Source organism: Triticum urartu, chromosome 3A (genome assembly GCF_056163025.1).
Source record: "Triticum urartu cultivar PI428250 chromosome 3A, HENAU_Tu73, whole genome shotgun sequence".
Taxonomy (NCBI): Eukaryota; Viridiplantae; Streptophyta; class Magnoliopsida; order Poales; family Poaceae; genus Triticum; species Triticum urartu.
In genome coordinates this window covers 205,156,159-205,174,196 of record NC_141875.1, presented here as the reverse complement: position 1 = coordinate 205,174,196, position 18,038 = coordinate 205,156,159, and the positions used below count along the sequence as shown (strand labels likewise).

General features: G+C 43.3%; 1 protein-coding gene across 1 annotated transcript; it reads right to left on the bottom strand.

The window, feature by feature from the left end:
* Positions 1–11,221: 11,221 nt before the first annotated feature.
* On the bottom strand, positions 11,222–16,718 carry LOC125543576 (zinc finger CCCH domain-containing protein 5). The gene is made up of 7 exons (XM_048706952.2): positions 16,367–16,718; positions 16,032–16,192; positions 15,393–15,461; positions 15,116–15,232; positions 14,742–15,029; positions 14,090–14,407; positions 11,222–12,168 (listed from the first exon to the last, which is right to left on the bottom strand). Exons 1-7 carry the CDS (start codon positions 16,443–16,445, stop codon positions 11,806–11,808), a joined length of 1,395 nt encoding a protein of 464 aa, XP_048562909.1. The 5' UTR covers positions 16,446–16,718; the 3' UTR covers positions 11,222–11,805.
* Positions 16,719–18,038: the final 1,320 nt, after the last annotated feature.

The following is an 18,038-nucleotide window of genomic DNA, read 5'->3' as shown; positions in this document are numbered from 1 at the left end:
AGGAAGATTTTTTCAAAGACCACCCTCACCTATTTTCTAGACAACCCGAATATCGAGGGCGAGATTCATCTTAAGGGGGGTAGGTTTGTAACATCCCAAATTTTCAATTTGGAATGTTATACACTAGATCATCATGCATATCATATTTTATTTTGCTTTTGGTTTTGATCCTAGAAAATCCTAAGCAACTCAAGGACCCACGGAGAGAGTTGGGGATTTCGTTATTTACATATTTGAGTTTTCTCAAATTATGTAAACAGGATCATTTGATCTTATTTATTTTATCATCAATTATTTCTATTACAAAAATATGAGAGAGGGAATAAAATGACTTTCCCAAAATATAGAAATATTGAAGATTTAATAAAAAAATCAAATAAGACTTATTTCGGAGTTTTTCGGTATTTTTATTTGAATTTAGGAAAAATGCGTGTTTTTCAAAGTTGTAGTTTGGGCCCAGATAAATGTTCACTTTATCGGGCTTGATTTTAGAAGCTCGGGAAAATTTATTTCGTGATTTTTGGAGTCCGTTTAGTATTTCTTTTTATTTTTCTTCCGAGCGGAATTATTTAAAAAAAACGCGCAACTGACTTTGGGCCGTACTCGGCCAGGACTCCGCCTGGCCGGGGCCTTTATAAGGCGCGCCCGAGGCCTGAGCCGAGCCAGCCCACCACCGCCGCCCTAACCCTAGCGCGCCCCAGCCCCAGCCGCCGCCGCCGGAGTTGCGCGCCGCCCGAGGTTCGCTGCCGCCTCGTTTTCCGTGCTGTTTAAAAAAAAATTGTTCGTTGTTTTTCTTTTTCATAGGATTTTTCCGCGGTTATTTTCTCATCGCGATTTCTGATCCGATTTTCGTTTTAGTATAACTTTTCGCTCGTTTATCGGAATCAGGCGATTCAAGCGCCTGGAGTTTCGTCTCGAAACCCTATTTCCGAATAATCAACTTAAACATGTTTTTGCTACTGTAAAATTTGCCCTAGATCCAGATTACTAGAACGAAGTTGTTTTCTTTCGCCGTTTGATTTCTTTTGCTTCGTTCGATTTGATTCTTTTGCAAACCAGGGTTCTTAAGTTGAACTTTCTGGTTAGATCTTCTATTTGAGTTTTACCTGTGCATTAGATGAGTACTTATTGTATGCTTGTTGTTTGTCTGCGATAGAATACCCAGAGTGCGCCGCCTGTTACTTTGAATCTCTAGGTTTCGCGGATCATCAGCAAGGCAAGTAACACTTTGATCATACCTTTTCTACAACCCAGTTTTATTGCATTAGATCAATCCTCACACGTTGCATGATTAGGATCTAATTAAATTGTGGGATGGGAAGTAGATGAGGTAGTACCTATTACCTGTTTATTATCAAACCTTTGGGAGTTACTTCTGCGTTTGCTTATTATGCCATGCTATGCTAGTAGACGTGGATTGGGTGAGTGATATCCATGACAGATGTGAGATGGTTAATTAATGGTTTATCTAAGGTGGCAACCTAACACACATCTGGGTGGATTGAGGCACCTGGGGTTTCCAGGACTTGCCTGTTTTTCTTTTGGACCACCACCCAAGCTCAAAGGGATCATGAGATTATTCATACTAGAAACTTCCGTGTGCAGCCACAAGCCATTATGGGCTCTGGCATAGTTGACTAAGTTGTGCGAACTCTTACAGTGGTAGACTAGCAGATGTAGGGGATGTAGGTGGTACGGTCTACCCGATCGTAAGGTGCTAGCGCTTCTGAAAGACTATGTCTCGGTCATCCGTTTCTCAAACACCCTGTAGTGCGAGAAACCAAACGGAGACGATCGAGTCTTGTGGGGAAAAGTGTGCAAACCTCTGCAGAGTGTGACAAACTAATCATGGTTAGCCGTGTCCCCGGTTATGGACATCTTGAGTATCTAGTACCTGGATTATCATGTGAATCTCAACATGTTACTCTAAATTAATTTTGTTGGGTTTTAATGATGTTACTTAATTGGGATTGAGAATGCTGTCAACCATTCTCAATGTTTAACAACCACCATGATATTAATTAATTTATTCCTTTGAAGTAGGGAAAAATTGGCTTTACGCAAAAACTGTAACCATAGAGCTTTCCACCAGCCAAATATGCATATAGTATAGCTGTTGCATTCCATTACTTTCTATGTGTTACCTTGCCAGCATATTCCATGTGCTGACCCGTTTTCGGGCTGCAACGTTAATGTTGCAGACTTTTCAGACGACGATTAAGGAGTTTTTAGGTCGTGGTTCTATACTCAGTGATGCCGTTGGAGTTGATGGACTCACTTATCTTCCAAGCCTTCCGCTGTTATCGTTACTAGATGGCCTTAAGCCATATTTATTGTAATAAGTTCTCTTTTGAGACACTCGATGTAATAAGTGTGTGATTGCTACTCTGTTATAAATCCTCCGAGTACTGTGTGGTGTCAGCATTACTGATCCAGGGATGACACCGGAGCACAGAGATCAGACTGTTTGAGGTCTGGTCGCTACAGTTAACATATTAATCAATATTGTCATTGTTGTTGCTGGTGATGCATGTACCCTATGAACTTGATCTTGCTATGTTTAGCTTCGTGAACATGTCTTCTTGCTGTTGGTATGCTTATGTTGTCATGTAATGCTTTGTAGTGAGTGGCTTGAGGTTGCGAAGTTGCTATCATGAATCTGTTTATGCCATGCTCTGTTTTCTTCTAAGTCTAAAACTGTTAATAAAACTTGCTATGTTTACATGTGTGCCATCATATCTTCTGTGCCGTTTTGGCTCATGTTCAGTAAGGGACTTTTGATCTATGCTTTTAGTAGAAGCATGCCATGCCTTTATTTGCTAAGATATGTTCATGTAGCATGTTATTTGCTTGCTCTAAACATTGCTTCCTGATGTTGTTTTGCCATGTTAGTATTTTCACTAAGTCTCTGAAGCTGATATCTTTTGCACTTTTGCCATGCTTGTTTGAACCTGTTCTAGTGTGATTTAGCCGTAGCTCAATGTTCATGTTTTGTCAAGCATCTCTTGTACATCACTGCCATATGCTTTGTTGCTATGTTGGAGTGCAGTAGCTTAGTTTCTTGTTGCATTCTAGGTGGCATCATGCTGTTAAGTCACAGTTCCGCATCATCCTTATATTGCTTGTCATTTGCAAACTGTGCATCCGTTTCCGGTGATCCTCATATCGATTTCGACCGAAATCACCTCATCTTTCCAGTGGCATACTTGGTTTGCCAAGTTGATGCCTTGATCATTCTTTCCTTTTGGAGCACGCATATGCATTGCATATCATATCTTGCATATCATGCCATGTTTCGCATCATGTTGCTTGTGCATTACACTGTGTTTGATTATTGTTCCTTTGCTTGTGTTCTTGCCTTGGTTAGAGCTGGGAGACGAGTACGTGACCGAGGAACCTATTGAGTACTCTAACGAGGATCAAGCTTTCGACAACTCTGAGAACTTTGCAGGCAAGATGACCATACCCTCGAAATCACTTCTATCTTTGCTTGCTAGTTGTTCGCTCTATCGCTATGTCGCTACCTACCACTTATTTATCATGCCTCTCATATTGCCATGTCAAGCCTCTAACCCACCTTCCTAGAAAACCGTTGTTTGGCTATGTTACCACTTTTTCTCAGCCCCTCTTATAGCGTTGCTAGTTGAAGGTGAAGTTGAAGTTTGTTCCATGTTGGAACATGGATATGTTGGGATATCACAATATCTCTTATTTAATTAATGCATCTATATACTTGGTAAAGGTGGAAGGCTTGGCCTTATGCCTGGTGTTTTGTTCCACTCTTGCCGCCCTAGTTTCCGTCATACCGGTGTTATGTTCCTTGATTTTGCATTCCTTGCGCGGTTGGGTGTTATGGGAACCCCTTGACATTTCGCTTTGAATAAAACTCCTCCAGCAAGGCCCAACCTTGGTTTTACCATTTGCCTCACCACCACCTATACTTTTCCCTTGGGAGTCGCGCTCCCAAGGGTCATCTTTATTTTAACCCCCCCCCCCCGGGGGGGGGGGGCAGTGCTTCTCTAAGTGTTGGTCCAAACCGAGCCGCCTACGGGGCCACCTCAGGGAAACTCGAGGGCTGGTTTTACTCGTAGCTTGTCTCATCCGGTGTTGCCCTGAGAACGAGATACGTGTGACTCCTATCAGGATTGTCGGCACATCAGGTGGCTTTGCTGGTCTTGTTTTACCATTGTCGAAATGTCTTATAACCGAGATTCCGAGACTGATCGGGTCTTTCCGGGAGAAGGAATATCCTTCGTTGACCGTGAGAGCTTGTGATGGGCTAAGTTGGGACACCCCTGTAGGGTATAAACTTTCGAAGTCGTGCCCGCGGTTATGTGGCAGATGGGAATTTGTTAATGTCCGGTTGTAGAGAACTTGACACTTGACTTAATTAAAATACATCAACCGCGTGTGTAGCCGTGATGATCTCTTTTTGGCGGAGTCCAGGAAGTGAACACGGTTCTTGTGTTATGTTTGTGCGTAAGTAGTTTCAGGATCACTTCTTGATCACTTCTAGCTTCACGACCGTTGCGTTGCTTCTCTTCTCGCTCTTTTTTGCGTATGTTAGCCACCATATATGCTTAGTGCTTGCTGCAGCTCCACCTCACTACCTTCTCCTACCCATAAGCTTAAATAGTCTTGATCTCGCGGGTGTGAGATTGCTGAGTCCTCGTGACTCACGGATACTTCCAAACAGTTGCAGGTGTCGATGATACCAGTGCAGGTGACGCAATCGAGCTCAAGTGGGAGCTTGATGAAGATCTTGATTGTTGTTTTGTGTCTTTTCCCAGTTGATCAGTAGTGGAGCTCAGTTGGGATGATCGGGGATCTAGCATTTGGGGTTGTCTTCTTTTATTTTGGTTCTATAGTCGGACCTTGATTGTATTCTGGATGATGTATGTTTAACTTGTTATTTGTGTAAGCCAACTCTTTATCCCTTTCTTATTCAGTACATGGGATTGTGTGAAGATTACCCCACTTGTGACAAAACTACCATGCGGCTATGCCTCTAAGTCGTGCCCCGACACGTGGGAGATATAGCCGCATGGTGGGTGTTACACGCTTGAGTATCCTTGAATATTTACTTGGGCACCTTAGGCATCCCCATGCTTGAGCTCTTTCCTCTCCTCCTTCTCCTCATATCGAGACCTCCTCGATCTTTGATCACTTCATCCACACAAAACTCAACAGAAAGCTCGGTAAGATCCATTAGTATAATAAAGCAAATCACTACTCTAAGTACTGTTGCAAACCAATTCACATTTTATTTTGCATTGTAGCTACTGTAATATAACTTTTCCATGGCTTAATCCACTGATAGAAATCAATAGTTTCATCAAAACGAGCAAACAATGCATCAAAAACAGAATATGTCTTAAACAGGACAGTCTGTAGTAATCTGAACATTCACCATACTTATGGTACTCCAAAAATTCTGAACAAATTAGGAAAAATAAAAAATTTGTATATAAAGACAGTGCAAAAGTTTCAGAACCGTTTGACGTTCCAGTAAAAAATGTAAAATCACGCACTACAGCCAAAGTTTATGTTTTGCACCACACAAACCAACAAGCAATGTAAACATCCTAAAGGCAAATCTTGGCTCATTATTTTTATGATACAGTGGATTTGTACAGGGGGGTAATTATTTTTGTTGAAAAGTTTCTGTAATCAAGGGTCACAAAGTTTCCATGGGCATGAACAAAGTTCGAGTCTAGCTCCCACTTTAACAATGCTCGTCTTTCTCACTTTCGCTTTTCTTTTTGAAAAAGTTTTAGGTTCCCCTCTTTATTTTATTTTTTTAATTTATAAAAGCACACAACAGAAATAAATGACTCTCTTAAACTTCCGGGTTGTCTCCCTGGCAGCGCTTTCTATAAAGCCATTAAGCCAGGCATATAGTGCTCAAGTAATGGATCCACCCGGATCCCAAGGTATATCAAAGCCAATTTTAATTAACAATGATTTGTGATTTAGTAGTGAGCACAAATTAACATATATCATGCAACAACGAAGTCTAACTCTCTTCCCATGCATCGGCATGTCATAAAAGAATAATTCATGCACACATGGAAAAGGCCAATGCATAGTATAAACAGTTTCTTGCAATTTTATCATATTGGAAACATGGAAAGGCGGAGAAGTAGTTCCTCTCTCATAATAATTGCAAGTAGGAGCAGCAAGCACATGCATATTATATCTATCAAAATCATCATGTGTAGTAGTAAAACGCAACCCATCAATATAATCCTTAATAAGGGCAAACTTCTCCGATATAGTGTAGTTGGGATAATTCAAAAAGATAATAGGACTATCATGTGTGGGTGCAATAGCAAAAATTTCATATTTAACATAAGGAACTATAGCAAGTTCATCTCCGTAAGCATAATCCATATTGGCATCTTGGTCACAAGCATAGCAAGCATCATCAAAAAGGGATATTTTCAACGGGATCATAACAATCATCATAGCATTCATCCTTCGGTAAATTCGAAGGGAAATTAAACAATGTATGGGACAAAGAGTTACTCTCATTAGATGGTGGGAACGGGTGATCAATCTGCTCTTCCTCCTTTTGTTCTTCGCTCTCCACCTCATCTTTTTCATCCAATGAGCTCACAATGTCATTAATTTTTTCTTCCATAGACTCCTGCAAAATATTAATCTCTTCTTGGACAGCGGAGGAGTCCTCAATATATGGTTTAATATAGGGATTATAAGCATAATTATCATAGCAATATTTAAGTATGGCCAAATTTTTAGATTTGTAGAGAGTAGTATCACACTCTTCAATAAAAGAAGCAATTTCACAAGTACCCCTAAAAGCAACAAATTCTTCAATTTGTTGAACATCATAGTAATTATAAACACCCTTAGTATATGAAGATACGATTCCATTATCACTAAACTCACATTGGCAAGGAAGGTGTTTCTTAGGATCTTTAGAACAACAAGTACAATCATATATTTCACATAAATTCCAAGCATACCACTGCAAACGATGAATTTGATCCAGTAAGAGTTTCCCTTTTTCAGATATGTGATGTCGCACATAACAAGCATGCTCATCTAAAGATTTGCCCTCAACTAAGCTAGTTGGGGTTTTAGCCCGAGCACATAGGGATCAAAGATGATCCAAGTAAAAAAGCTTCAGTAGTGTGATAGATTTTGAGTGGTTCTTCAACCATTGGTTCAGTAGGTACCACTAATTTTTTTGGTATTTTGCGTTTCCTACCCATAACTAAAGATAGAAAATAAGAGCACGAAATAAAAGCTACTTAGTGATAAAGCAAACAAGCACACTAGAGAATATTCACCCCACACTATAACTCCTCGGCAACGGCGCCAGAAAAAGGTCTTGATAACCCACAAGTATAGGGGATCAATTGGAGCCTCTTCCGATAATTAAGAGTGTCGAACCCAATGAGGAGCTAAAGGTATAACAAATATTCCCTCAAGTTTTATAAACCACCGATACACCTCTACGCACGCTTGACGTTCGCTTTACCTAGAACAAGTATAAAACTAGAAGTACTTTGTAGGTGTAACGGGATAGGTTTGCAAGAATATAAAGAGCACGTAAATAAACACTAGGGGATTTTTTAGGTAAAGAAGCAATAAAGTTAGTATAGAGAGTGTGGAAAAGTGGTGGTAGGAGTTGCGAAATTGTCCCTAAGCAATTGACTACGTTACTAGACCGATAGCAAGTTTTATGTGGGAGAGGCCACTCCTAGCATGTCATCCCTGAATTGGAATTCTATGCACTTATGATTGGAACTATTAGCAAGCATCTGCAACTACTAACGTTCATTAAGGTAAAACCCAAACATAGCATTAAGATATATTGGTCCCCCTTCAATCTCGTATGCATCAATTTCTATGCTAGGTTGAAGCTTCTATCACTCTTGCCCTCCAATACATAGTCCTATCAACATACAACTAACCCTATGGTGTGATCCACGCGCGCGCTCATATGATGGGAACCAAAGGACAGTAACATAACCACAAGAAAATTAAACCAATCATAGCAATTCACCAATTATCGATAGGACAACGAAAATCTACTCAGACATCATAGGATGGCAACACATCATTGGATAATAATATGAAACATAAAGCACCATGTTCAAGTAGAGGGTACAACGGGTTGCAGGAGAGTGGAGCGCTGTAGATAGATGGGGTAAGGTGATGAAGATGTTGGTGAAGATGATGGAGGTGTTGGTGTAGATCGCCGTCACACAATGATGGCCCCGGCGGCGTTCCGGCACCACCGGGAGAGAGGGGCAGAGGGGCCCCCTCCTTCTTCTTCCTTGACCTTCCCCCTAGATGGGAGAAGGGTTTACCCCCTAGTCCATGGCTTCCATGGCGGCGGAGGGGTGAGAGACCCTCCGAGATTGGATTTGTCTCTCTGTCTCTCTCTTTTTCTGCCTTCTAGATTCTGGCCTTTCACCGTTTCTTATATTCCCGGAGATCTGTAACTCCGATTGGGCTGAAATGTTAACACGATCTGTATCCGGATATTGGCTTTCTTGTGGCGAAAGAAGGGCACCAACCGCCTTACGGGGTGGCCACGAGGGTCAGGGGAGCGCCCCCTACCTCGTGGTCCCCTCGAGCATCGTCTCGCATTGATTCTTCTTCCCAAAATCACATATATTCCAAAAAAATTCTCCGTAAGTTTTTATCCCGTTTGTACTCCGTTTGATATGGATTTTCTATGAAACAAAAAACATGCAACAAACAGGAACTGGCACTGGGCACTGGATTAATATGTTAGTCCTAAAAATAGTATAAAAATTTGCCAAAAGTATATGAAAGTTGTATAATATTGGCATGGAAAAATCAAAAATTATAGATATGACGGAGACGTATCATCCATCCACCTTGTTGCCACGGCACATGTCACTTGGTAGACAACTCACTATGTGCCAAGTGGGTCCTCCTTTCCATGGTCTTGCACGACCAATCCAAGGACATCGGGCCTCCTCACATGCAACCGTGTAACCCACATTGATGTCCGAGTGAACCACCTTGTGTGGATGATAATGCATAACCGAGTAGTCGTTGAGCCACATCTTCAATTCCAAGAAGGTTCCAAACTTACCCGAGAGCAATTCCGTTCTTGCCGTGCTCCAAATCCCGGTGAGAAGTTGGCCTAACTCCAAGAAATATACCTTTGCCACCATCTACCACGGCTTCATGCGCGAGACTAACATCCTTGAACAATGGTATCCGATGATCCCGCTAGAATACCTTCTCGTAAGCTTCGACCTCCTTCACTGTGAACCCCTCCTCATCAACTTCTTCATCGGGACCTTCGTCATCCGACTCCAATGCATAGCCATGGGAATAAGGGATGGAAGGGTCCATCGTCTCTTGCACATAATATTTGTCGAGATCACCCACATTGTTGTCATCGAGATCAACTTCATTGTCATTGTCCTCATACTCAACATTCTCCTCTTGCAAAACTTCATTCTAGTTGTTTGAAATCGGGCTCAATGTTGGTCTCACTTGTTGAGTCAAAGGAGGTTCACTCATTTCATCTTGCTTCATGGGTGGGGGACTACTAGCAACCAACGGGGAGGCGTTCCGGTTCAAGTCCAAATGCAAACTAGACTCAACCTTCTTCGTAGCAAATAACTCAAGAGCCTTGTCTGGTGATTCGGCCACCGTCTCCTTGTATGCAACCCAATGTTGCTCGGAGTTCACACGCATGGTCTTCCAACTGATGTGCATTCCAAAACCCACATTATGCCTTCCCTCAAACTCAACGATATCACTTGGGTCCATCCAATTCAAATCTTTCCTCACTTGTTCCAAGACCCCCACATAACTAGGACTACTCTCAAACACCATGTCAAGCTCATCCGGATTCGGTTCAATATTGCCTTTCAAAAAGGCATCTTTGTCCACATGATGAACATACCCACATGTTCTTCCCAAACCTATAATAATTAAAACAACAAAACGTAACATATCTTCCATAAGTACTCATCCGAAGAATAACACGAAATACAAAGCCTTAACATAGATATGAAACAATAACCCTAACTCCCACTTAACAATGACCATAAGCACAACCCTAACATGCTAACAACACTAACCCTAGCCCCAACATAACAACACCCATAACCCTAACCCTAACATACTAAGAAGCCTAATCCTAGCAAATTGGCAAACAAACATCTCATATCTCCATACAAATTTCAAGATCCATAAAAAACTAGGGTTTGCCCAAACTAGCAACAGATGAGAAAATGTGAGCATTCTTTGGATGAAAACATGGGGATCGAAGGAGATTGCCTTAAGGGAGGGATTGGATTTGAAATCCACGGAGAAAATCTCCAGATTTGGAAGATTTGGAGAAGGGTTAGAGAGGGGGGAGAGGGGCAGTCACGGGTGGGGGTCGGGGTGTGTGGGGGGGGAGTGAGAGAGGGGGGCAACCTACCAATTACTAATATAATGTGCAGCGCCTAGAGAGGGAGAGAGGGGCAATCACGAGTTGGGGAGGGGGAGGGGGGTTGGGGGTGTGTGGGAGGGGCGTGAGAGAGGGAGGCCAACCTACCAACTACTAATAGAATGTGCAGCGCCTAAGAGCTAGGCGCTGTACATTACATGTGTGGCGCCCAGCTCCAAGGCACTGCACATTACATGTCTAGCTAAGCGCTGCACATTACATATGTGACGCCCAACTCTAAGGCACTGCACATTACATGTCTGGCGCCTAGCTCGAAGGCGCTGCACCGCTCGGTGCGGGACCCAACTGTGCCATGCTGGTCAGACGTGCAGCGCCTGAGAGTTAGGCACTACACTATAGAACGCCTGGCTGTCAGGCGCTACACAAAAGGGTCAGTTGAGCGAAATTTTTTAAAAAGCAATTCAGTTTATGAATCGATTTCGTCATAGTTGAGCGATTTTTTTAAAAAAAAAAACAATTCAGTTTGTGAATTGATTTCGCCCACAGGTCAATTTTGTCGTTTTTGCCTCTCATGAACATTCAACAAGAAAAAAAAATATGGGAGCATCTCAGCACCTGATACTTTCCTGGTAAGCAGTGACCGCAGCTTCTACACGTTGTTTTGTTTGGCTCAGTAAACGAACTTGCTGAGCTCGTGGGGACTTGTCTAAATGAGAACTTAGCGAACAAATTCACAGCAAGAACAAAATGAGCCACACAACTGGTGTTACCTACTGACAGATTCAAACTTATACCGATGAACAATTAAGCAACTGAGCTGACTTAGCTGCAGATGATTCCATTGAGGGTTCAAGTGTTCCATTACGACGTTCTTATGTTCGCATTATAAATATACATATAACATATTACAGAAGTTGTAGACTCGTAGTTGCATAACACATATGAGATGGTTAAATGAGCAAAGATTTGGGCAAGATTGCCGAACCCAATAGCCTTCAGGTACAAAACCTCCCTGTAATGATGCATCTTGTGGCCTCCTTCGATAATTATGTACCGATAGAATGGGCACCAGTTAAGTGGATTTCAGGATTCTCCCTCTTCCAATTCAGCAATGAACAGAAAAATGGCAGGGTACGAGCTTGCCACTCCCCATCTATGCATTTATTCAGATGGCAAAGACTGCCAGCTTGGCCGTCGTTGTCTATGTCAGCCCCAGCCATATTCACATTGGGTGGGAATTCAGGGTGAAGATGCTGAGAGGGGAAGTGGAAACAGATTTGCTGTAGAACCGAATCTGAGCAAAAACGAGCCGAGATCTCATCTCATCTACGCCAAAATAAACATCTTGAGAAGCTTTCTGAACATCCATTTTCATCCCAGGAATGGGATCAGAACTCTCCACCATGGATGGTGACAGTGGCACCGGTTGCAGAAGTTGGAGGACGGAGAAGCATGTGTGGAGCATAAATTTTTGACAACTGCCCAGCATTTCCAAATGTAGTTCCAGGTGACGCTGGCTGATTTGCTGAAGAGTCCTTGGCCAGAATGTAATCTGGCCGCAGACCAGAAGATAATGGAGATGGGGCCATAGGAGCAACAGGGAGACTGAGAGGATATGGAGCAATAGGCACGTCACCAAGCGATGATGCTGAAGGGCTGTAGCTTAGAGCACCCAGTGGGTGATCAAATTTGCATCCGGGACCAAATTTGCAAAACCCATGCTGTGAATAGTACAGACATGGCTGGGCACCCTGCAAATTAAAGGAAACTTGATCATAATTTTGCTCTATATGCAAAACTAAAAAAAAAATATGCAATGTGCAGTGCCATTTATCAGATTATCTTGTGTATTTTCATGTTGTCACAAGGAATTCAATAACAGATTAAATTCTACTGTGCATTTTATAACTTGCAGCCAAAATGAACTACTACAGGAACATTACATTTATGAGAAGTGTGCTTTCCCAGATAAGTTTGGACGAACATATTGCGATGTGCAAGAAATCAAAGTTAACACAATTAAATTCATAACCATTGCGGCTAAGACAAAAAAAAAATCGATACTGATAGGTGCTAACACATCACACCAAAGGATGTCTGTCAACTGTTGATCAGATATGGAAATAACCTCCCAGTAACCTGCACTTCCGGGATTTTTCTATGAACTCCAGTGAAAGCAAAAGAAAGGTTTTCCTGATTAACAGGGAATCATAGATAGGACAAGGTACTCCAGTACAAACTTTCTACTCCCTCCGATCCATATTAATTGTCGCTAATTTTGACAAATTTTACGAGTGATGTTATACGAGTTAGTATTTTAGGCTAATGCGGTGGCTCAAAGGGCTTCAGTATGCCAAGAACAAACATCCATCCCTAAGTTCGTCAAGAATCAAGATACTTGCGACCAAGTCAGAGGTAGTTTCGTTTTGCAAATATGTAAAGGAAGAAATGGTACACATACACGAGATTGTCCCAAGGAAGTACCCACCAGCAAAAAATATAGTATTGGATAAACACAGTGAAAACACAATCATGGATGTGTTGTATGTTCCATTAATAAAAGCCTCCATCTTCAAAGAATTACGAGATATTTTTTTTTTTGAGGAAGGAAGAATTAAGAGATTTCATCATAAGATATATGTTCGCAATTTTAAACTTTGTGTGTCAAATTTACACAGATGCAGAGCCATTTAAAGCACGAGCACCTGGTCAAGCTAGTGAGCAATAAACAGAAGACATTAGTTATGCAAAAACCCAGAAGAGTGGTTTCCAAAAGCATGCAATGCAGCAAGAATCCTGCATGCAGCAAGTATCCTATCTTATTATTTTCCAATGCTCAGAAGTTTCTTCCCTACCCTTTGCCATCATTATTTTCTGCGTTGGTGCAAAGAAACCGTTAAACTTGCACTAAACACAATCTACACTGGACACTGAATTTAAGAAGAATCAAATAAGTACCACAAGGTCAAAACTCGTATGCCTCCTACCTAAATAATATGAACATCGATCTACATTTGATTGACGATTCACAAAACACTGTCCTACACATAATATTCTTGGATATACAAAAACTAGAAGAGAAGGTCAATGGACGCAGAATAGACCCTCTTGCATGCACATGTTCTGCTACGGACTTAAAAAAAGTAAATTTTATATAGTTGGCTTTGCTTCACATTCTAGTCGACTATACAATGGGCTAAAATCAGACTTGAAGGTGCAATTACATGGCAGAACTTTCAACAGTTCTACAGAGTATATGGAAGGTGTATTTGCTGATGAACTAAAGCAATGGAATCCGCTCTTTAAAGTATGGCTACTTGATCGATTTTTGATCCAAAATCATAGCATTCACCAATAATTCCTCTATGACAGAATACCACCTAGCTGCACTACTTTCAAGTCCAACAGTAACACTCAAAACCTGTAATGACTGGAAAACTGAATGATCACTACTTCCCTAACTATGCAATTTGCAATTAGACTAAACTACACGAGTAAATGAAACTTCACTTATCAACTTTGCAGTATCAGAACAATAAGATGTGATGTCAATCTGATCAAGGACAACATCAAAATGATGATTCAGTGGTATGCTTTTGGTTTAACTTCCATTTTAAGATAACATAGTACTTCAATGCAAAAAAATCAGACTGGCGTATAAGAGCTACTCACCGGCCGAATTGGAAGACCTAGAGGGCTCAGCATATAGTTGGACCTAGGTGTACTCAGGTATTGAGGATGATTGTATTTACATGTGGATCCAAATTTACAGGTCCCTGTCTTCATGTAGTGGTGGCATTCAGGCTGCCCAGGCCGCTCTGGAAAGACAACTTCTTGTTTGTCACTTGAAGGCCATGTTGAAGAAGACAACGATGCATAATTACTGCCATAAGCAACTGCAGATGGAGGCCCTTGGTGTGATAAGCCATACAATGGTCCTGCCTGAACAGTTTGCTGTCCCCCAGCTGACGCGACTTGGTTGATAGGTGGCTAATAAGAAAATAAAAGAGAATAAAGTCGTCAGGGCAGTTCAGTATTTTCTTTTTCTGACAATGCATCACAATCTTCATAACACATAAGTACAAAATGATATTTTGGGTCATTTTTTTAATCTTCTGTTACAACACAATGCTCCTGCTACATTGTGAGTTTGTGAAATTAGACAGTAAACGTTGTATCATTAATAAGAGACCTTCCAAATTTATTTTCTTAATACTTTGGTCCAGATTAAAAGATTCATTTCATATAAAACACCCTTGCTCGATGATCTACTATTTGTAGCACAAAGTTCAAAATGAGAAGGAATACAGTATTAGAAACTTACCATGTAAGGGTTCCATCCCTGCATTGGCATGACTGCAGATGGGTGCATCATTGGAGGATAAGAGCCCGGGAAAAATGATCCTGGCAGAACAGAAGGTCTCCCCAATTGCCAACTGGCTAGAGGTGGGTATGGAAGAGGGGAAGAGACAGGCAGTTGTTGCACTGGTGGATACATGTTTGGTGTCTCTGAAACAACACCATGTTCTGGCCCTTCTGGGTGATGAAATTTACATGTTGATCCAAATTTGCAATGGCCAGTTTTGATATAGTAGGAACACTCTTTCTCACCCTGCATAACGAAAAGAATCTTCATTAGATATTGGAAAAAGAAGGGCCAAGACTAGATCAAAATTTGGATTGAACAAACAGTCCCACCAGACGCAGAGGGTAACCACAGGAATTTAAGACAACTGGTTGTACAGAACCGCCTTCTCTGGGATGATTATACTTGCAATTAGAGCCAAACTTACAAGTCCCATTCTTCATGTAGTACTGCAAAAAAAATATGAAACACTGATATAAAAAATGCATATGTGATGACTGAAATAGCAAGTACCAGCTTCTAAAGGAAAGATCTTCTATTCCATACAATTTCATATCACTGAGTGAGCGAGTTTTCGACTATTGGCAAGAAGAGGACTAGTTTCATTACCTCACACGGTGGCTGACCTGGGCGTTCTGGGTACTCCACTGTGTGTGCGGTCCTTGTCCCTCCATCAAACTAAAAAAACAGAGCACAAAACATGTTTATACCTTCAATTCAAGCTCCTTGAATAGGTAGTATACTCTATATAAAGTTCTCACTTGTACAACAACTCACTGGAAACATGTGAACACGGCTATCTACTTGTGCTGCAAGGTAAAAATAATCCTAATAGAAAAATGACCATATGACCGAGTGACTGATCAGGCCTATATCATAAGCAAGTGGCAGCGTAAGCAGAAAGTGGGCCTTCGAATTATCAACATCAACCGCGAGACTAAGACAAGAAGGCTTATTATAGAACGAGTCAATCACATAATCAACGACAGCAACCGACGACTGCACAATCAAGTTTCACTTCCATGGGCTCGTGACAGGCTCCTAAACCATAACTAGAATCAATTCGATTCAATCACAGCAAGAGGCTTGAGCCGGAAGCTCCCCTCCGCACCAACCAGCTGTAATTGAACCTGTCGGTCATTATCAGGGACTGGCGAGTCGTAAGTAGCAAGTCCCAAAACTAGACTGAAGTGAAGCAGAGCATGATGGGGGAAATAAAATCGGGAGAAGAGAAGCGGTCCGGCTCACCGCGGCGGCGCGATCGCGAGGGTGGTTGTAGCGGCAGGTCTCCCCGTAGCCGCAGGCCCCCGTGCGGAGGTAGTAGACGCAGTTGGCCTCGCCCGGGCGCTCCGGCAGCCCCTCCCCGGCGGCCTCCTCTCCGCCGGCCAGCCCCAGCCTCCACATCGACTCTGCGAGAACACAAAAGGCCGCGGCACGCAGCGACATTCGTACGGATCAGGCAGCATCGAAGATCCAAAACCCTAGCAAGCAAAGGACACACAAACCCCTCCTTTCCCAAAACACACGCGCAGAAACAGCCGGCCCGAAATTGCGCACATCGGGGCCGGAATTGAGCGCCGTACCTTCCAGGCCAGTGGCAGCGTCGGCGCGGCCGCCCTCGGCGCCGCCGTCCTTGGGGGACGCGGCGTACGACTCCATCATCGAGCAGCTCCCCGAATGCTCCTCCCGCCGCGGCGATCGGGCGGGGATCGGGCCGGACCGCGCTCGCCCGGCTGCCGCGCGAGCAGAGGACGGCTCGAGCAGGGGCGAAAGCGAAGCAAAATCTCTCTCGCTCTTGGGTGTTGCTTCCTCCGGACTCCTCTTCTCCCCCTTCCCTCTCCCTCCCTTGCAGTCGCAGCCCCCGCTCGTCCCGTACTACGCTCGCGTCGTGTGGCCTTTTCTGCGTGAGTGGGACTCACTCACTCCCTCTCTCTCGCTTGGGGTGGGGGGTGTCGTGGCTCGGACAGCGCGTGGTGACGTCGCGTAGGCGCCAAGAAGCGGGGCTGGCTGGTGAGACCAAGGGGAAGCCGGGGGTGGAAACGCAAAAGGGAAAAGTGGTGGGGGGAGTGGGCAGCAAGCCGCGGGCCGCATTCAATGCGCGGTCGTCCTGACGGTCGGTCGCTCCTCCTGCCCGCTGCTGCTGCTGCTGCCACGGCCCTGGCCCGGGGTGGACGGACCCCACCGCGGCGGCACCGTCATGTGCCCACTCGCCCGAGTCCAGTCCCAGCTTAGGATGCTCGGTCGACATCTTTTTTATTTGTTTGTTTGTTTTTTTGGCCAGGACCAACAACGTGTGGAACAATCTTTGTCCACCGTTTATTCGGTGCATGGATAGTTTGGTGGCTTGGTAGGTGGTGGTCCGGCGGACGCACTCCCCTTCCATCTTAAAAACGTTTATCTTTCTTGTGTATGTTTTTTTTTCACTTCCAATCTATTCATCATTAATAATGATCATACAAATAGTGTTAGAAATAACCCTTAAAAATAATATTAGAAATAATAAAAATTACATCCAGATGCGTATACCACCTAGCGACGACTACAAGCACTAAATCAAGCCGCAGGTGCGCCACCGTCATTGCTCCTCCTTCACTGGAGCCGGACAAAACTTGTTGTAGTAGACAGTCGGGAAGTCGTCATACTAAGGCCCTATAAGGTCAACGCACCAGAACAGCAACCGCCACCATCGAAAAGAAGTTTAGATCAGAAGGATCCAACATGTAGACACACGAACAAAGATCGGATCCACGTGAATTCGCCGAAGACAAACGCCGAACGAATCCCGCAAGATCCGTTGGAGATAAACCTCCATATGCCCTACGATGACGCTAGAAGCACCACCGAGACGGAGGCTAGACGGGGAGAACCTTATTCCATCTTCAGAAAACTCTGAGCAGGACACAAATCCTAACAAAACTCAGAAAAAGCATAAAAAACAAAGCCTTCCCGCCAACAAGGGTCGGGATCCACCACGTCTCCACGACCCTAAGGCCACAGAGACGAGGCAGACCGGCGCCAGCGCCGGCGAGAGGCAGGAGAAACCCTGTCGGCAACTGGGTCTAGCGCACTTTCCCTGACAGTTGGGTAAGAGCCCACATGATAAAGTCATCCACACACGTTGCTTTCAAACAATGATATGGTCTCTTTTTTCTATCTCGAAACAGACTTTCACTCCGCTTTATATATAATAAAAGCAACAACCAAACATAGTGCACGGCCGAACAATGCAAGGAAATGGGGTGACCCTCAAACAAC

Excerpts from the sequence above, each read along its gene's own strand:
- LOC125543576 (XM_048706952.2), bottom strand. The coding sequence starts at position 16,445 with ATGATGGAGTCGTACGCCGCGTCCCCCAAGGACGGCGGCGCCGAGGGC. Across the intron at positions 16,193-16,366 it reads CGCTGCCACTGGCCTGGAAG|AGTCGATGTGGAGGCTGGGG; the intron begins GTACGGCGCTCA and ends GTGTTCTCGCAG. Across the intron at positions 14,408-14,741 it reads AGGGATGGAACCCTTACATG|CCACCTATCAACCAAGTCGC; the intron begins GTAAGTTTCTAA and ends TTTTCTTATTAG.